Source organism: Macrosteles quadrilineatus, unplaced genomic scaffold (genome assembly GCF_028750875.1).
Source record: "Macrosteles quadrilineatus isolate MER2022 unplaced genomic scaffold, UCM_ALF_1.0 Scaffold_11__1_contigs__length_5352618, whole genome shotgun sequence".
Lineage (NCBI taxonomy): Eukaryota > Metazoa > Arthropoda > Insecta > Hemiptera > Cicadellidae > Macrosteles > Macrosteles quadrilineatus.
Window position 1 is genome coordinate 1,193,075 of NW_026542604.1, and position 15,565 is coordinate 1,208,639.

Below are 15,565 nucleotides of genomic sequence, written 5' to 3' on the forward strand. Positions count from 1 at the left end.
ATATAAATTTGTAAAGTATAAAATGTATATAAATTTGTTGTAGAGAAACTTACTGTTCAACTTCATTTTCTTTCCAAGCTTCAATAATCCTGTTTAACAGGCGGCACTTGATAAAAATCTGTAAGAAAACAACAAATAAAGTGATATAATGTTCTATTCTGACCAAACATTTAACAGAGCTAGGTGTTCTGATCTTATGATAAGTTCTGGAAAATGGAAAGACCTATGGATTCATAGGCCTATCTCCAAATCTATACTAAAATAACAAATAATTACTAATCACACTGCTGCAGTCTATTGGCCACACAACAAAAACTTAGAACTAGGGTGGTAGTGATCTGCCAAATCAGAACTTTTTATCTTGAATCCAAGAAAAGGAGATTTGATAGGGTGGTTTTAAAAAATCACAATTCCAAATTTAGCTACGCCGGCCTTTTGCTACACTAACATGGTCATTTTTTTTAAGGTAGCAACTTAATGGAGTATGAAAACAAACAAAGATCCTTAATTGCTCAGTACCCAAAAATGTTTGTGTCCATTTTCAAGCAAGATCTAATTTTAGTAAAGAAAAACCAGGATTTCAAATTATGCTTTGATTTCAAAAGATGAACACAGGTTTGAAAATTGGCAACTCTGGGGTTAGCATTTCAAAATTAATTTTAAGTTTTAAAATGTGTACAAAATAAATAATATAATGAGTGAAATTCAATTTTTACAGTAGCGTCTACAATAGTTATTTGTGTAATTAGTGGGCGAAGTGGCATTTTGCTGAACACGAGAGAAATGTTTAAAAATGTTAAATTTTTTTTAGAATGGAGGAAAGTTTCTCAAGTGCAGCAAAGGCAGTTTGCACTCGTGTTACACAATATTATATTTTTCCTACAGTTACTAAAAATAATATAAATAATTAGTCTTTCAACCACTGTACAACAGTTTTTAGGATAGAGGTTAAATCACATTGAACGAAATGGGTAGCTGTACCAGCTGATCGTAGTCGTAGTATCTTTAAGTGTTTCCAACATATTTTCTAGTGTACACGGATTATGTGTATAATAAAAGCACACCGTTTTGTGTTGTTTGGTTGGAATACTGGTATGCGACGAAGCAAAAACTGTGCAACAAACTAAAGAGTGTGAAACAAAGTAAGTAAATGCAGCAATTAGCAGCTTTATGTACTATAATCAGTTCAAGGAAGCCCACTTCGTCGGGTGACTTGTAGGAAAAGTATTTTTATTATATATATATTTTTTTTTAGCTTGAGATTTAAGACAACATGTTAAGGATTTGGATTTAAATTCTTGACTTGACGATCATTAACCTTAAAACTAAGTTTTACCATTCCACAAACGGCAATAACTCAGACAATATGCTATCCATAGTTGGCGGATAGGAAGTTTAGTTCTGGTTCCCTCAGAAACGTACAACAAATTACCAACTCAGGCAGGACTACATACATTGTGAAGCAGCAAGTTGTCTGCTGGGACGTCTGTAGGGGAGGGGTCCACTAGCATGGCAGTGGTTAGGCACTTCTCAACTTGGGTGTGGAGAAAATTGTTCCAGCTATATCTGAAGAACATGTCCTGAAAAATAACATTCATTCAACACGTAACCTCCTCCCCAGTATGCTACAATCACCACCACAAAAAGGTGGGGGAAATGAATCACATAGAGGTATTCAGAGTTTAGCCAAATAAAGCGGTATTTAAGATGGAAATATAAAATTGTTACAAATATTAAATTTGCAAGATGCTTGAATTTATTGTTCTTTGTTGTCAATAACAACTTTTATCTTAACTCACCAAGAGCACTTGTATGGTGTCCAAAGCCACCAATTGTTCAGCCACTTGTTGGTTATGAGTGGCTATGAGGGCCACCAACAGTTTGATGACGTTCAGTCTGGTGTTGCCTAGTGGTGGATCTACCTGTCCACATGTCATCTTCACTGCTGGCTTCTACAACACAATACGATCCATACAATACACTCTCGATTATCCGAGCCCTCAAGTTATCTGAAGTTGCTTTAGAGTTAAAATAAATACAGGCTTATAAATGATTTTTTTTTAGGTTGGTAAATGATACGGGTCTATTGTGGGGCCAGATGAATGAAAATGTTGGATTTACTGAACACCTTCTTAGTTTAGCTCAAGAGTGGGTTATTGTGAAATTACCTTTAATTTTAACATGTCAAAAAGGAAATCGTTGGCTGACCATTATACCACGTTTTATTGTGCTTTCTCTTATTTTATTAGGGAAAGAAAATGCTAAAAATAATAACGAATCTCGCCGATTCAGCTAAATGCAACAGACGTCTGACATTCGCTCCTGGCATCTGCCAATCACTCCTGACTTAAACTAATACGGCTTGAATCAGCATTCCAAAAAATTTGTTTTCGTCATACTGCAGCAATGACAGCCGTTTTTAATGCATGCGTTGCGGGTCTAGAGTAGCATTTTTACTCTCTAGGGAGTAAAAATCAGCTGTTGTAAACAGTTGTAAATTTCAATTGTGGCAATCGTATCGGTCGAAGTTATTTATCGATTGATTTATTAGGTAAGGTTCTATTGTTGTCGATCGCTTGACATATCGATGGTATAATGTACTGTAACACAACACAATCGTGATAGACGAAATGATTGAATCACTTACGAACCAGGTGCTTATTTGCATTAGCAGTATTGAAAACAAGCTGGAAGTCGTTTTGAGAGGTTATCTTTAGATTCAAATATTTAGTTTCCTAGCTTAGTTTGTTAATTAATGATGCAATGACAAAAATATAGTTCACCACACAGGCAAAAAGTGTCTTTTTAACCCTCGCTCATTTTCGTAAAACTTTACCTCGGGTCAAAAAGAGTAACTTTTAGGCCCTAGTGATGAAATATACTATTAGACCTTTATAGTGGTGCCGGACCATCACATATTCTGGATTAGCACTGCAGTTATGAATGAATATTTAAGGGCTATCAACAGCTTGATCGATGTTTAATGTTGAGTGTATGTCCACATTAACATCATTATAGTCTCTTAATGTTTCCATAGTTTTACAAAATAATGTTTAACCCTTACCGCGCTGTAGACGAATATACTCGCCGAAATTCCCTTTGCTCAAAACGCCATAGACGACTATACTCGCCTTTAATACAGAGTGCATTGGCTGGTCCTTGTAGTTCCCAGTTTTGCCGAATAATAACGTTCCCCGCCCTCTGATTGTTCAAAATGGCGGCGCCCTACACTTGCCGGTCTCTGCTATGAGAGACGCCAGCGCTGAGAAGGAACTAACTCGCAAGTGTTTGGTTAACTCGCAGACTCCACAGAAAACTTTGTTCTCTGCTACGTTCGCTATTATATTGGCTTATTACGTTGGTTATATACTTACTTACTTACTTACTGCAGTGGCCATAGGTACCCCAAGTGGTACTTGGCCTCGCCTACACATTGCCTCCAGCCTTCTCTGTCCTGCGCCTGGTCTTCATTTCTACCCAGCTTCCTCAAGTCCCGTCGCACCTGGTCCTTCCATCTCAGTTTAGGCCTGCCTGGTGGCCTTCTGCCTTCTGGGTCGTTCCTTAATACACTGCTTAAGGTTGTGCCATGTTCTCTTCTGAGGACATGACCCGCCCACCTAATGCGTCTGCTTTTTACCTCAGCTGTTATATCTGGGTCTTTATATAGCTCTCTTATTTCGAAATTATGTCTAATTCTCCAGAATCCAGAACGTTGGTTATATAATTATAAAAAATGTTATAATTATAAAAAAAATATTCAGCTTTGACTTTTGGAAAAATATATTTTTTAGGTATATGTAGCGTTACAGTCAAGGCCACCCGACATATCTGTAGCGCAGTAAGGGTTAACAGTTAGTAAAAAACATGTACATATTTACATGTATATATTTACTTTTAAGTATAACTACACTCCATACTGCAAGCAGTTGCTCAAAACCTCTACGTGCCAACCCCTAGTTTTAACATGAATGCAAGTTTTGCACTTACCTGAGGTGGGTTGAGTAGGAGATCATGGAATTGTGTCAAGTAAGGAATGATAGCCTCAGTTGTAGAGAGAGTGACAGGTGGTGGAGGGGAGGGGGCAGGGGACTCCCCTGGTGCTCCACCCCCTCCCCCCTCTCCACCGTAGTTGAGAGCAAGCCCACCAGAGTCCAGGCTACCAGCGCCTCTGTAACATACAAGGTAAAAGATTTGCTTACATGAAGTTCTGTGTCCAAAAGCAAAATCAAATTAAATGGCAAAGTTACATCGGGATCATTATCCGCAATGACCATTTTCATACTAAACAAAACACTGTTAAAAAAGGATGATCAATCATAGGCGATTGACATTTTTTTCAAAATTCTCTGTCCATACAAAATTTATTAACTTTTTTTGGTTTCCCGGTTAGCTGAAATCCCTGATTTAAAGTTAGGTCATACTATTTTTGTTTGATAAAAAGTTTCATCAAAAACTGAATACGACATTTATTAGTCTAAACTGATTCAACACAACACACACCCCGAATTCAATACCTAACAAAATTAGTGTTAGAAACAAAAAATTCCAGACTAGAGCAGCTCGGCCTATTTAAGAAATGTTTATATGATATTTTTTTTAAATTTACAAAGTTCACAAATTCAAAGTGATCACAGTTGAGTGGTTACACTGTATGAAGAATGTAATGTACTTACACCAGTTTGATGGGCTCCAGCAAGGTCAGTAACACGGCAATACCTCCTATCAAGCTGCTCTCTTTCCGTCCTCCGCTAAACATCACTTCCAGTATCTTCTTTATTGTCTCACTTCTACAAAAACACATCACCTACATTATTGCCTATGCTTCTACAGCTCTAGTAGTTCCGATTATGAAAATTATGTGATCCGACACTCAATAATCTGCCACACTCCAGGATATTGGTGCAACACCTGAATTATATTTTAACAGGGGTAGGGGTATTGTGTTTTCCAGATGTGGTATCCAGTCCTTTTTTGCAGAACTAAATTTAGTATTATTTTCAGTTATCTGACGTTTATAGTACCGTTACTCAACACCTCCCTGGTCCCATACACAAGTGTTGGATTAAATTCTGGTCTCAATTAAAATTAGTATGTTATGGTCCAAACAATATAGTGCAACCCAGCATTGCTGTAAAAATTGTGGTTCAAAACTTATTGCAACTTTTGTGATTTCCCCTATAAAATATCATAGGTAAACTCCCATCGCTTACCCATGATAAAGGTTGTTGGGGATGATAAAACAAGCTAATGGGAGAAAATATGTGTCAATTGTGAAGGCTTAGGTCTACAACTTGCATAGTGTCTTTTGGTATCAAATAAGATGTTTTCTTGTTAAATCTTAATGCTGAACATATTTGAACTGTTGGCAGTTTATGAATAGGTCTAAAAAACAGCCCATATTTAAACTGAACCCTTTGTGCTTTGTGAGAAGTCATCTAATTATAATTTTAAGTTAATCCTGAATATTTTAAATTAGCATCCATGTCTAAATGTAAAATCAAGAAACATTGTAAATGAAGAAATATATAATATGTTTTTATATCCTATAATGCTGCAGATGATTAACCTATCAACAGTTTAAAATAGGGCACTAATGACACTGATTGGCATTTTGTAAGTTGTCTGTTTAAAATTAGGATATTAAGGTTTAAAGGCTACAAAAATCTTAATATTATTTCACGGTTCTTGTATTTTTTCTCTGCCTTTGTAATAATATTTCATCATGTAAGTGTAAACAATTTGTAATTTAACATCCTTCTGTACAAACTGTTCTCTATCTGTGCAATAAGCCAGAGTAACTTTCAATTTAAATTATCTAATCACTTCCTTTTATAACATAACCATTCAACATCGACTTACGACTCAAGACAGGAGAGAATAGGGTCTAGCTCAGATTTGTTCTCAAAACCTGACTCTCTTGACTTGATGATGATGTCTGACAGCAGCAAAGCTGCATTGAAGTTAGAACTTGGTTCTGCCTCGGGAGACAACGATTCTATCAGCATCTCCACAAGTCCTTGAGCCGCCAAAAACTGAAAAATATACAAACGAGGAGTCACAATATTGGACAAAACTTTCATATATTTCCAAAAATTAATAATTAGATTTGTATATGTCTAATTACAGTTTTTGGCACGCTGAATGCCAAAATTCATTCAGGTTTTGTGGGAAAGAATTAAGTGTCCGAAAAACAAAATCAGAGATTACAAATTGAAGGTTCATTGAGCGGGACCACTATGGGATGGTGTCATAGTGGATTGGACAGTCTGTATGTGGAGAGCCAACAGATGCTTATATGCAATGCAAACCCAACAAATAACCCACTACACGCTACTTTACTATTAAAAATAGAGGATTGGACAGGAACGAGAGGTTAGGACTGGACTAAGCTAGGATAGAAATGATGAGATCATTATTACAACCGTCTCCATATACAGGGTGTCCCGTAACTCTCTGGACACTTGTATATAGTGTTATTCCTTAGGTCAAGACAAACACATTTCACCATAGGAACATGGGTCTGTGGTGTCTAGTTTACCGACTGTCGGTATTTATGTGTTTTTTACAAAAAAACTAATAACTCCTAAACGGTTTGAGATACAGCTTCGATATTTTGCAAAAATGTTAATCTTATTAAGACCTATTATCGTTAGAAATTATACTAAAAAATCATTAACCGTTTCAAAATGGCAGCCATTTAAAATATTTGATGCCAAATTTCACGAAAACCGTTAACTTTACAAAAAAACTGCAAGAGACAAAAAAGTTTGTAAATTTTATGTAGTTTTCAATGATACCTGATTTTTTAAGATTGGATAAATAATAACAGAGAAATGTCTTCTTTTCTAAACGCATGACCACTTTTCTCCATTTAAACAATGCTAAACAACGTAAAAGGAGTAGTAGCATTGTTTAAATGGAGAAAAGTGGTCATACATTTAGAAAACAACACGTTTCTCTGTTAATATTTATTCAATCTTAACAAATCAGGTATCATTGAAAACTACATAAAATTTACAAACTTTTTTGTCTCTTGCAATTTTTTTGTTAAGTTAACGGTTTTCGTGAAATTTGGCATCAAATATTTTAAATGGCCGCCATTTTGAAACGGTTAATGATTTTGTAGTATAATTTCTAACGATAATAGGTCTTAATAAGATTAACATTTTTGCAAAATATCAAATCTGTATCTCAAACCATTTAGGAGTTATTAGTTTTTTTGTAAAAAACACATAAATACCGACAGTCGGTAAACTAGACACCACAGACCCATGTTCCTATGGTGAAATGTGTTTGTCTTGACCTAAGGAATAACGCTATATACAAGTGTCCAGAGAGTTACGGGACACCCTGTATACCGGTATACAATTTCTGAAAAAAACTTGGAGGATATTATTTAAGGAGAGAGTCTGTTGCAGGTAACTCACATGTTATTGTACAGTTTAACAGATGTAACAGATGTACATGTACACAAACAAAATTACAGCCTTAATGTCAATTATTCTTTGAATCAACCAACTCTAATGTGTACAGAATATTTCCCTATTATTATTATTCCTTAGGGAAGAATTATTGAATTACTGCACAACTGCTTAGCTTCTGTATTCAAAGAGTAGTCATGAGAGATATTTCCATAACTTAAATAAACTATAAGCTTGTAAGATTTACAAACTGACCTACGGTACATCAAAGTAAATTGAAAAATCACTAAATCAACTAGGCCTACTCACATTCAGTATGTTCAGTTTCATTTCATCGCCCTCAACTTGAGTGACCAGTTTGAGAGTGAGGTCCATGATAGCCGAAGTGCCAAGGTGCTTCAGAAGCATTGACACACTGCCTTCCTTTGTCTTAAGAAACTCAAGGACTTGCAGACACGTAAACTGGTACGAGTACCAATTCTAAAACAGTAAAATGTTGGTAAAGTTGTTCAACTTAGCTAATGTAATTTCTTAAAATAAAAGATTTTGTATCATAAAAAACATGTTTGTTCTTTAATACCTAGCATATTGGAAAATTGACAACAAGTTTTTCGTGACAAACTCTTGAATACCTCCTGCAGTATAGGAAAAATTACCGTCGTATCCCACGATCCTGGCAAAATACTGAGCGCCTCCCTACTGCGAGCCTCAATTACTAATCTAAAGTGCTCCTTGGATAATCCAACCTTTTCACTGTCCTGACCATAATTCAGTAAATGAGGGATTAGTGGGGTACTACCATTAACCTAAGTCATGCCTAACTAACTCATAAAAAAACTTACCCATATCAACATTAAAATATCTCGTAGTTCAGAGAATTTATCACTTCCTTTTTAAAATACTAGAAAAGTAACTTTTTTTACTGGGGGGACTAAAAGATAAAATTCTATGGGTGTTAAGAAACATCAGGAAAATACTGGTGAGTTTTGTGGGATATCAGGGAAATCCAAGAGATCTAGATAATATGAAAAAAAATCAAATTATGTTTATCTTCATACCTGTTCCGTCCTGCGGGCCACAAGTACTCCCATTGTCCGGCTGAAGAATGAAGCGAGAAGCGGGTTAAGCGGAGGATCAGTTTCTAGGAATGAATAAAGCTTGGCAAGGAGAGTAGCGTCTTTTACTAGGTTCTCCGTGAAGGAAGGAATGTCGGTGGTGAGGAGTTCACAGGCAATGTTGGAGTGTTTGTAACGTTCAGCTTCTGGCAGCTCCTCCGGGGGTTCTGTCACAATCAGCGTCACAAGCTCAAACAGGACCTCGGGCTTGACTAAGCTGAATAGATAAAAGTCTGAATCAATATATGCTCTATACTTGAGGTGGATACAAATGTGTAGAGTTTAATATTATGACAAAAATATTTCAATTATTTAAAAAGTTCAGATCCTACAGTATAGCCTACTCCTACTAATTTAACTAACCAGGGTCAAATCTAGTTGGTCAAAATGTTAAATGGCCTGAGGGGATTCACAGTATTAGATAATTATGTATTGCTGCCCCTATTAAACTACTTATTAAATAGATACATATACACTTTTCTTATACAGTTATACTCCGCGCCAAAGCTGGGGGCGGCTGAGGGATTAGGACGGCCGGGTCGGTGAATACCCCCAATTAGACCGCGCTCGACAGCTGATGCCCAGTTGCACCGATGGTCAAAGGAATTTGCAAGGGTCGACAAAGTCCTCCCTCCCAAGAGTGCCCAGTTGCACCGGCGGTCAACAATCTGTCAAGATTGGATGCTCCTTCCCCTCCTCGAACGCTTTAATACACCTATCCCCTCTTTTATGTTCCATCGTATATAGTCTGCGCTAAATATTTACCATACATAGGGAACTAGCAGCTAACCCTTTCTTTGCCACCGGGTAAAGAGTAACAAACAAACGTTACAAAGACATAGACTGATATCAACAAACTTTATCATATAATTTTTCCATAAAACGTTTATCTCTTTGTCATGTAATATATTTACTGAATTGTATTTTTTGTAAACCTAACCTAACGTAAACAAACTTAACTCAACCGTTTACCGTACTAACTACGTTTAACAACATTTCAATCTTTTTTTTATCAGCTTCAAAACTAGTTATAAGATGGATACAACTCTTGCAAAGTTTTTTTCTGAAACTAAAATTTGGATTATCACAGAGTAAGATTATTGTCTTTTCATTTACAAAGTTAATATCCACAATATCAATCATTAGTTTATCTCAGGCTCAAACCAAATTTTTTTTGTAAAAGTATTTTTTAAAGCTCTTCCAAAGAATCAAAAGACCCAGGCCCAGACCTAATTATTTGGGAGAGCCTATATATAAATTGATTAGGTTACAATGAGGGTAGCAAAATCACTATCTAGTTCATAATATTTAGGTTGCATAAAGTACCTTCAACACAATAAAAAATACAGGAAACTAAAAAACATTTAAGCCTTAAACAGCCACATCTAACAATACATGCAATGACATAATTTGAGACTGAGTAGGCTTGAATAACAAAAAAAATCATGCAAACAACAACTATGCTTGTGGTTTCATCAATAGAAAGATAAAATATCTATAACAAATATTTTAACTTTTAAAATAAGATTGTAGATTAGTTACAAGTTTAATATGTAGCCATAAACAGTTTTATGGCAGTAGGCAATGGCCAGCGCAAATTGAATATTCACGAAAATACTGACCGAGTTAGAGATAACATTTAACAGTCATCATAAAACTATTATTTTTATGATAAAATAGAATTGGGGGAAGTCGTAAAGAAATAAAAGTGATAAAACTCAACAGTTCTTGGAAGTACTTGAATACAACAATTATTGTCGTGATAAAATGTTAATGGATTTGGGACTGCTAATGGGTTTTTTATTGCATCATCACCCTAGTAATAAATTATGAATATCGTAAACATACATCTGATAAGACTTTTTACGATAGTAAACTGAAAGTAATTTATTATTATAATAGGCTGTACCGAACGTGTAAAATGCTGTACCGAACCGATGACGGTAATTAAGCTTGTACCCGTACCTACCGACTTTTTCGGTGCAACGCAGACTCCTAGTCTTTTTAAGAGGTAGGGTTTTACCACATCTCTGCATAATTTTTTAGCTCAAAAGTCTTACTTATTTTGACTTAAAACTCAACACCGTACTTTCAACACTACATTAGACTACAGCAACACTTACAATTCAATCAGTTTTTTATTTTGAGATTTGAGTTCTTGAAGGATATTTTCCTGGTCCAAAAGCTCTTGTAGGGTGAGATCCTGGAACAAAGATAAGTTTCAAAATCATTTAAGGAAATTCAAGGACAAATTCAATATAAGATCTAGGCCTAACAGTCCCCTTAAATGTTGTAGTTGGAAGATATTTATTGTACTACCTACTAAACTGTTTAGTAAGGGTCTACTAATTTGTCCATACTTTTTTCATCTTAACTGTTTTATAAGCTAAGTTACAGAGATCTTACAGTATTAAACTCTAGTACCTGGGGACCGAGCTTTGCTCGGGGGAAATCATTCCCCCACTCAGCGATGTCAGCCTTTACTACTTCCTTCACAATTTCCTACGTCATGGACATGTTTCCATCCCTTCTCATAGCAATTCAGTATTTCAATTGCAGATACATAAATCTAACTGTTACAATTGGTTTCCATTTCCCAGACTCCACACTGCTAGCCTTTACTACTTCCTTCACCTCTTCCTAAATCGCGGACCTGTTTCCCTCCCTTCCCATTGCATTTTAAGATTGCAAATACCTTATTCTAATGCTCATAAACAGTTCCCACACTCCGGACTGCTCGCCTTGACTACTTCCTTCGCCACTTCCTACGTCTCTGACCTGGTTTCCTCCCTTCCCATAGCATTTTAAGATTGTAGATACCTTAATCTAATCGTCATTAACAGTTCCCACACTCCAGACTGCTCGCCTTTACTACTTCCTTTCTCAATTCCTACGTCGCGGACCGGTTTCCCTCCCTTCCCATAGCATTTTAGGATTGCAGATACCTTAATCTAATCGTCATAAACAGTTCCCACACTCCGAAGAACTCGCCTTTACTACTTCCTTCACCACTTCCTACGGCGCGGACCTGTTTCCCTCCCTTCCCATAGCATTTTAGGATTGTAGATACCTTAATCTAATCCTCAAAAACAGTTACCGCACTCCGGACTGCTCGCCTTGACTACTTCCTTTGCCACTTCCTACGTCTCGGACCTGTTTTCCTCCCTTCCCATAGCATTTTAAGATTGTAGATACCTTAATCTAATTGTCATAAACAGTTCCCACACTCCTGACCGCTTACTTTTACCACTTCCTTCACCACTTCCTACGTCGCGGCCCGTTTCCCTCCCTTCCCATTGCATTTTAAGATTGCAGATACCTTAATCTAATCCTCATAAACAGTTCCCACACTCCAGACTGCTCACCTTGACTACTTCCTTCACCACTTCCTACGTCTCGGACCTGTTTTCTCCCTTCCCATAGCATTTTAAGATTGTAGATACCTTAATCTAATTGTCATAAACAGTTCCCACACTCCGGACTGCTCACCTTTACTACAGTATTTCCTTTACCACTTCCTACGTCACGGACCGGTTTCCTTACCTTCCCATAGCATTTTAGGATTGCAGATAACTTACCATCCTTATGAAACAGCTGAAGCCACTTTTATTGTTAGTTCTGTCTGGTTTTCTATAGATGTCGTGTTTTGTTTACAATTTGTTTTTATTATTTTAGGGTTAGTTTCTCATTATTTGTGTCTCACTGTTTGGCCAACGATAGTACTATAGTAATATAGTACGGTAATATAGTGAACGAGTTATCGTTTATGATTAAATAGTATTATTTGGTTAAACGAGGTTTTAAATTACTGAAATAACAAGAAACAAATTGTAAACAATGCACGACATCTACAGAAAACCGGACAGAACTAACAATAAAATTGGCTTCAGCTGTTCCATAAGGATGGGAAATCTTCCTTAATCTAATTGTCATAACAGATCCCACACTCCGCACTGCTCAGTTAGCCTTTACTACAATGTATCGAGTAAGCTTCAGTATAATCATTGCTCAATAGTAACAAGTGACGTTTTTGCTTTTGTACTGTATTTAGTAATTTCTAGTATACTGTGTGTAGATGCCTTTATGAACACATGTGTTAGAACTTACAAGTCTTTTGTTTACTTTTTCCTTGTTATTTAATTCAGCCAAGATGGTTACTTAGCAACCCATAAGACTAATGTTAAAAAAATGTGACTTTCAGTTTCATTTTTCTCCGTAATTAGATTTTTGTTGGCAGTTCTAACTGCAGTAAACTCGTTTTTAGGCCAAAAATTAACTATTTACAAGATTTGAAGAAAATCGTCGGAGCCGTTTTCGAGATCTTTCTGCAAGCAAGCAAGCAAGCAAGCATACATACAAGCAAACATTGCTCGTATTATAGTATAGGATATAGAATACAAATAGAATTATAAATTTAGAGACCAAAGGTATAGGGCCTATCCACATGACACTCAGAGTTGATTCCTCATAAAGACGTCATGTCATGTACTGAATCGGGTACACAGATAAATGCATTAAAAATATTGTGACAATAATTAGTTTTCAACAAAAATGTGATGGCAGTGTATCATTAAATTAACATAGATACTTATTAATATACCTATAGAATTCACTTAATTTAGTTTATTTATGGGTTTTAGCACAGATAATATAACCCCTACAAAAGGGGTTATATTATCTGTGGTTTAAGTTATGCAGTTCTTAAATTGCAAAATTCAGCATAGCTTCGATAATAGAAGATTTCTATCTTTTCATTTTTTTTTTTTTTTTTTTTTTTTTGTGAACCATTTGGTTAATTGCAAAGCAGAAACCACTGATTATATGGTAGGTAAGAAAATCCTTGTTGGAAGGCTAAGTGTTGGTAAAATGTGAGTAAACTTAATGCAACTTAAATTCATTGTATTGTGGTTTACCCAAATTGAGCTGGTACGACAAATATTAATAGTGGTTTAATTACCTTGTATTTTTGTCCCAGCTCAAAAAAGTTGTATTGAAGCTACAACCATGGTTTCGATGCCGATTGCTTCATGGTCATTTAGGGCATGTCGAGAATCAAAGCATTGTTGTCGTTGTCACAGTAGGTCGCTTGGACGCCGTCAAAATCACATTTCACACAAACACGAACACATTGGGCGCGTTCTGGGAACATGTACCGGTGCGCCGGTGCAGATTAACCGGTGACTTATTCACCGGTACCGCCCCAAAGCAAGAGCCGGCAAGAGTATTGGTATCCCACGGTTATTCACCGGTTTACGGTACACATCGGATTATAATTTACGCATTCACCTATTATTTACTTTATAATATTTAAACCAAACAAACTTGTCCTCACAGAATAAATTATTTGAAAATTATTCACTTAATACGTAATACAACCCCCTCATAGAATAAATTATTCACTGATTACGCAGCATAACCTATAAAACTGATGAACATAATTCGATGGATCCGCCATCTTGCCGTAGCTGCATGCTGTTGTCCAAGAAACAGACCAATCAGAGGCCGCTGGTGTATTATGCACCGTACAATTTCTCCGGTGCATAAATCTTGCACCGGTGGAGGAAAATGAGGAAATAGCTGTCTGCTAGGTTAACTCACCGGTCTCCCAGAACGACACATTTTTTGCACCGGTGCACAGGTACATGTTCCCAGAACGCGCTCAATGGGACACGGACATATTAGTCCTACATGACCATGACGCAATTGGCGTTGAAACCATGGTTGTAGCTTCAATACAGCTTTTTTGAGCTGGGAAGAAAATACAAGGTAAATAAGCCACTATTACAGTGTTAGGTAGCAAAACGGGAGTGCCGATTGGAGACTTGTCGGGGTGCGTGCGTTTGAAGGGACTTGACCTGGTCTCCATCGGCACTCCCGTTCTGCTACCACTATAATGCAACTTAGGTAGGCCTATAATCAATCTATGTAGGCCTAGCCTAGACACTGTAAGAACTCATCAATCGTATGGTTTGATGACAGATATGTAAAAGCTATTTCGCAAAAGAATGCATTAGGGTAGGCCTACAGTTTCTTAACTGTCTATGCTAATATCGATTGAAACTATCGATTTGATTAGTAAACCTTAATGCGATTCTTTCACCATCAGTAAGTTTGGTTGGTTAGGTTAGGTTAGTTTAATATTATAATAGATATATTTAAAATATCGATTATTAATCAATATTTTCAATACAATAGTTTCAATTGATATTAGCATAGAACTTATAAACTGTACTGTGTGGGGTTAAGAAACTGTACCCCCATGCATTATGCTCCTGCATAATCTTTGAAAACAATCCATGTTAACCTAGGCCAAGTACAAAACGTCATAATCTTAGGCCTAAGTTACCTGAGCTGCTGATGAACACTTGTTTTTTAAAACCATTAGTGCTTTATTAATTTTAGTTACCGTACACTGCTTGAAATGGCACTTTTTGCTTTATAATAAAACGCTGGATATCTTTCAGGAAATAAACTGTTTCTTATTGAAGATCTCTTCCCATGCAACGTGTGATTTGAATCATGATTTAGATCATCTGGATTATGATCTTCTGACGACAGATTACACCACTTTGACATGATTACTTGACCGTTAATTGCATAAAAATACCTTATAAATTTCTCTTTATCAAGCGAACTAATTAGATGGGACTAAAATTAGTAAAATTGAGTAAGAAAACTGTAGTGTTAGTCCTTTTTCAGTCTTCTTTGATGCAATTTTTGAACTGAAATTTGAAATGAAATCTTGTTTGGAGGTTATTTTGAAATTCAAATATTATGTTGGGTGTGAGTGTCATTAGCTAAAAAAATCAACAGCTGCATATTTTGCACAGCTGTAAAGGTAGTGAGGTAAATTGCAAAGTTGATCATGGATTAAATACGAATGAAATATTCTCCAGTTTAAATTAGTTACTTGCATTGATATAACATTGTAAATGAAAATTTCTTTAATTATTTATAAATATTATGACATTCCTTTCATTCTAATTCACCATTTTAGTGGAACTGATAAAGACAAATTTAATTGTAAGA

At 36.1% G+C, this 15,565-nt stretch overlaps 1 protein-coding gene across 1 annotated transcript in view; it reads right to left on the reverse strand.

Moving 5' to 3' along the window:
- LOC129004748 (serine/threonine-protein phosphatase 6 regulatory subunit 3-like) overlaps positions 1-15,565 on the reverse strand; it is a 43,706-nt gene that overhangs the window by 17,495 nt on the left and 10,646 nt on the right. Inside the window, exons 3-11 of the mRNA XM_054433358.1 lie at positions 10,660-10,739; positions 8,480-8,753; positions 7,731-7,901; positions 5,860-6,032; positions 4,674-4,787; positions 3,988-4,168; positions 1,800-1,952; positions 1,455-1,580; positions 54-118 (exon numbers count right to left, since the gene is read on the reverse strand). Coding sequence (XP_054289333.1) covers positions 54-118; positions 1,455-1,580; positions 1,800-1,952; positions 3,988-4,168; positions 4,674-4,787; positions 5,860-6,032; positions 7,731-7,901; positions 8,480-8,753; positions 10,660-10,739 — 1,337 coding nt within the window. The remainder of the gene's footprint in view (positions 1-53; positions 119-1,454; positions 1,581-1,799; positions 1,953-3,987; positions 4,169-4,673; positions 4,788-5,859; positions 6,033-7,730; positions 7,902-8,479; positions 8,754-10,659; positions 10,740-15,565) is intronic.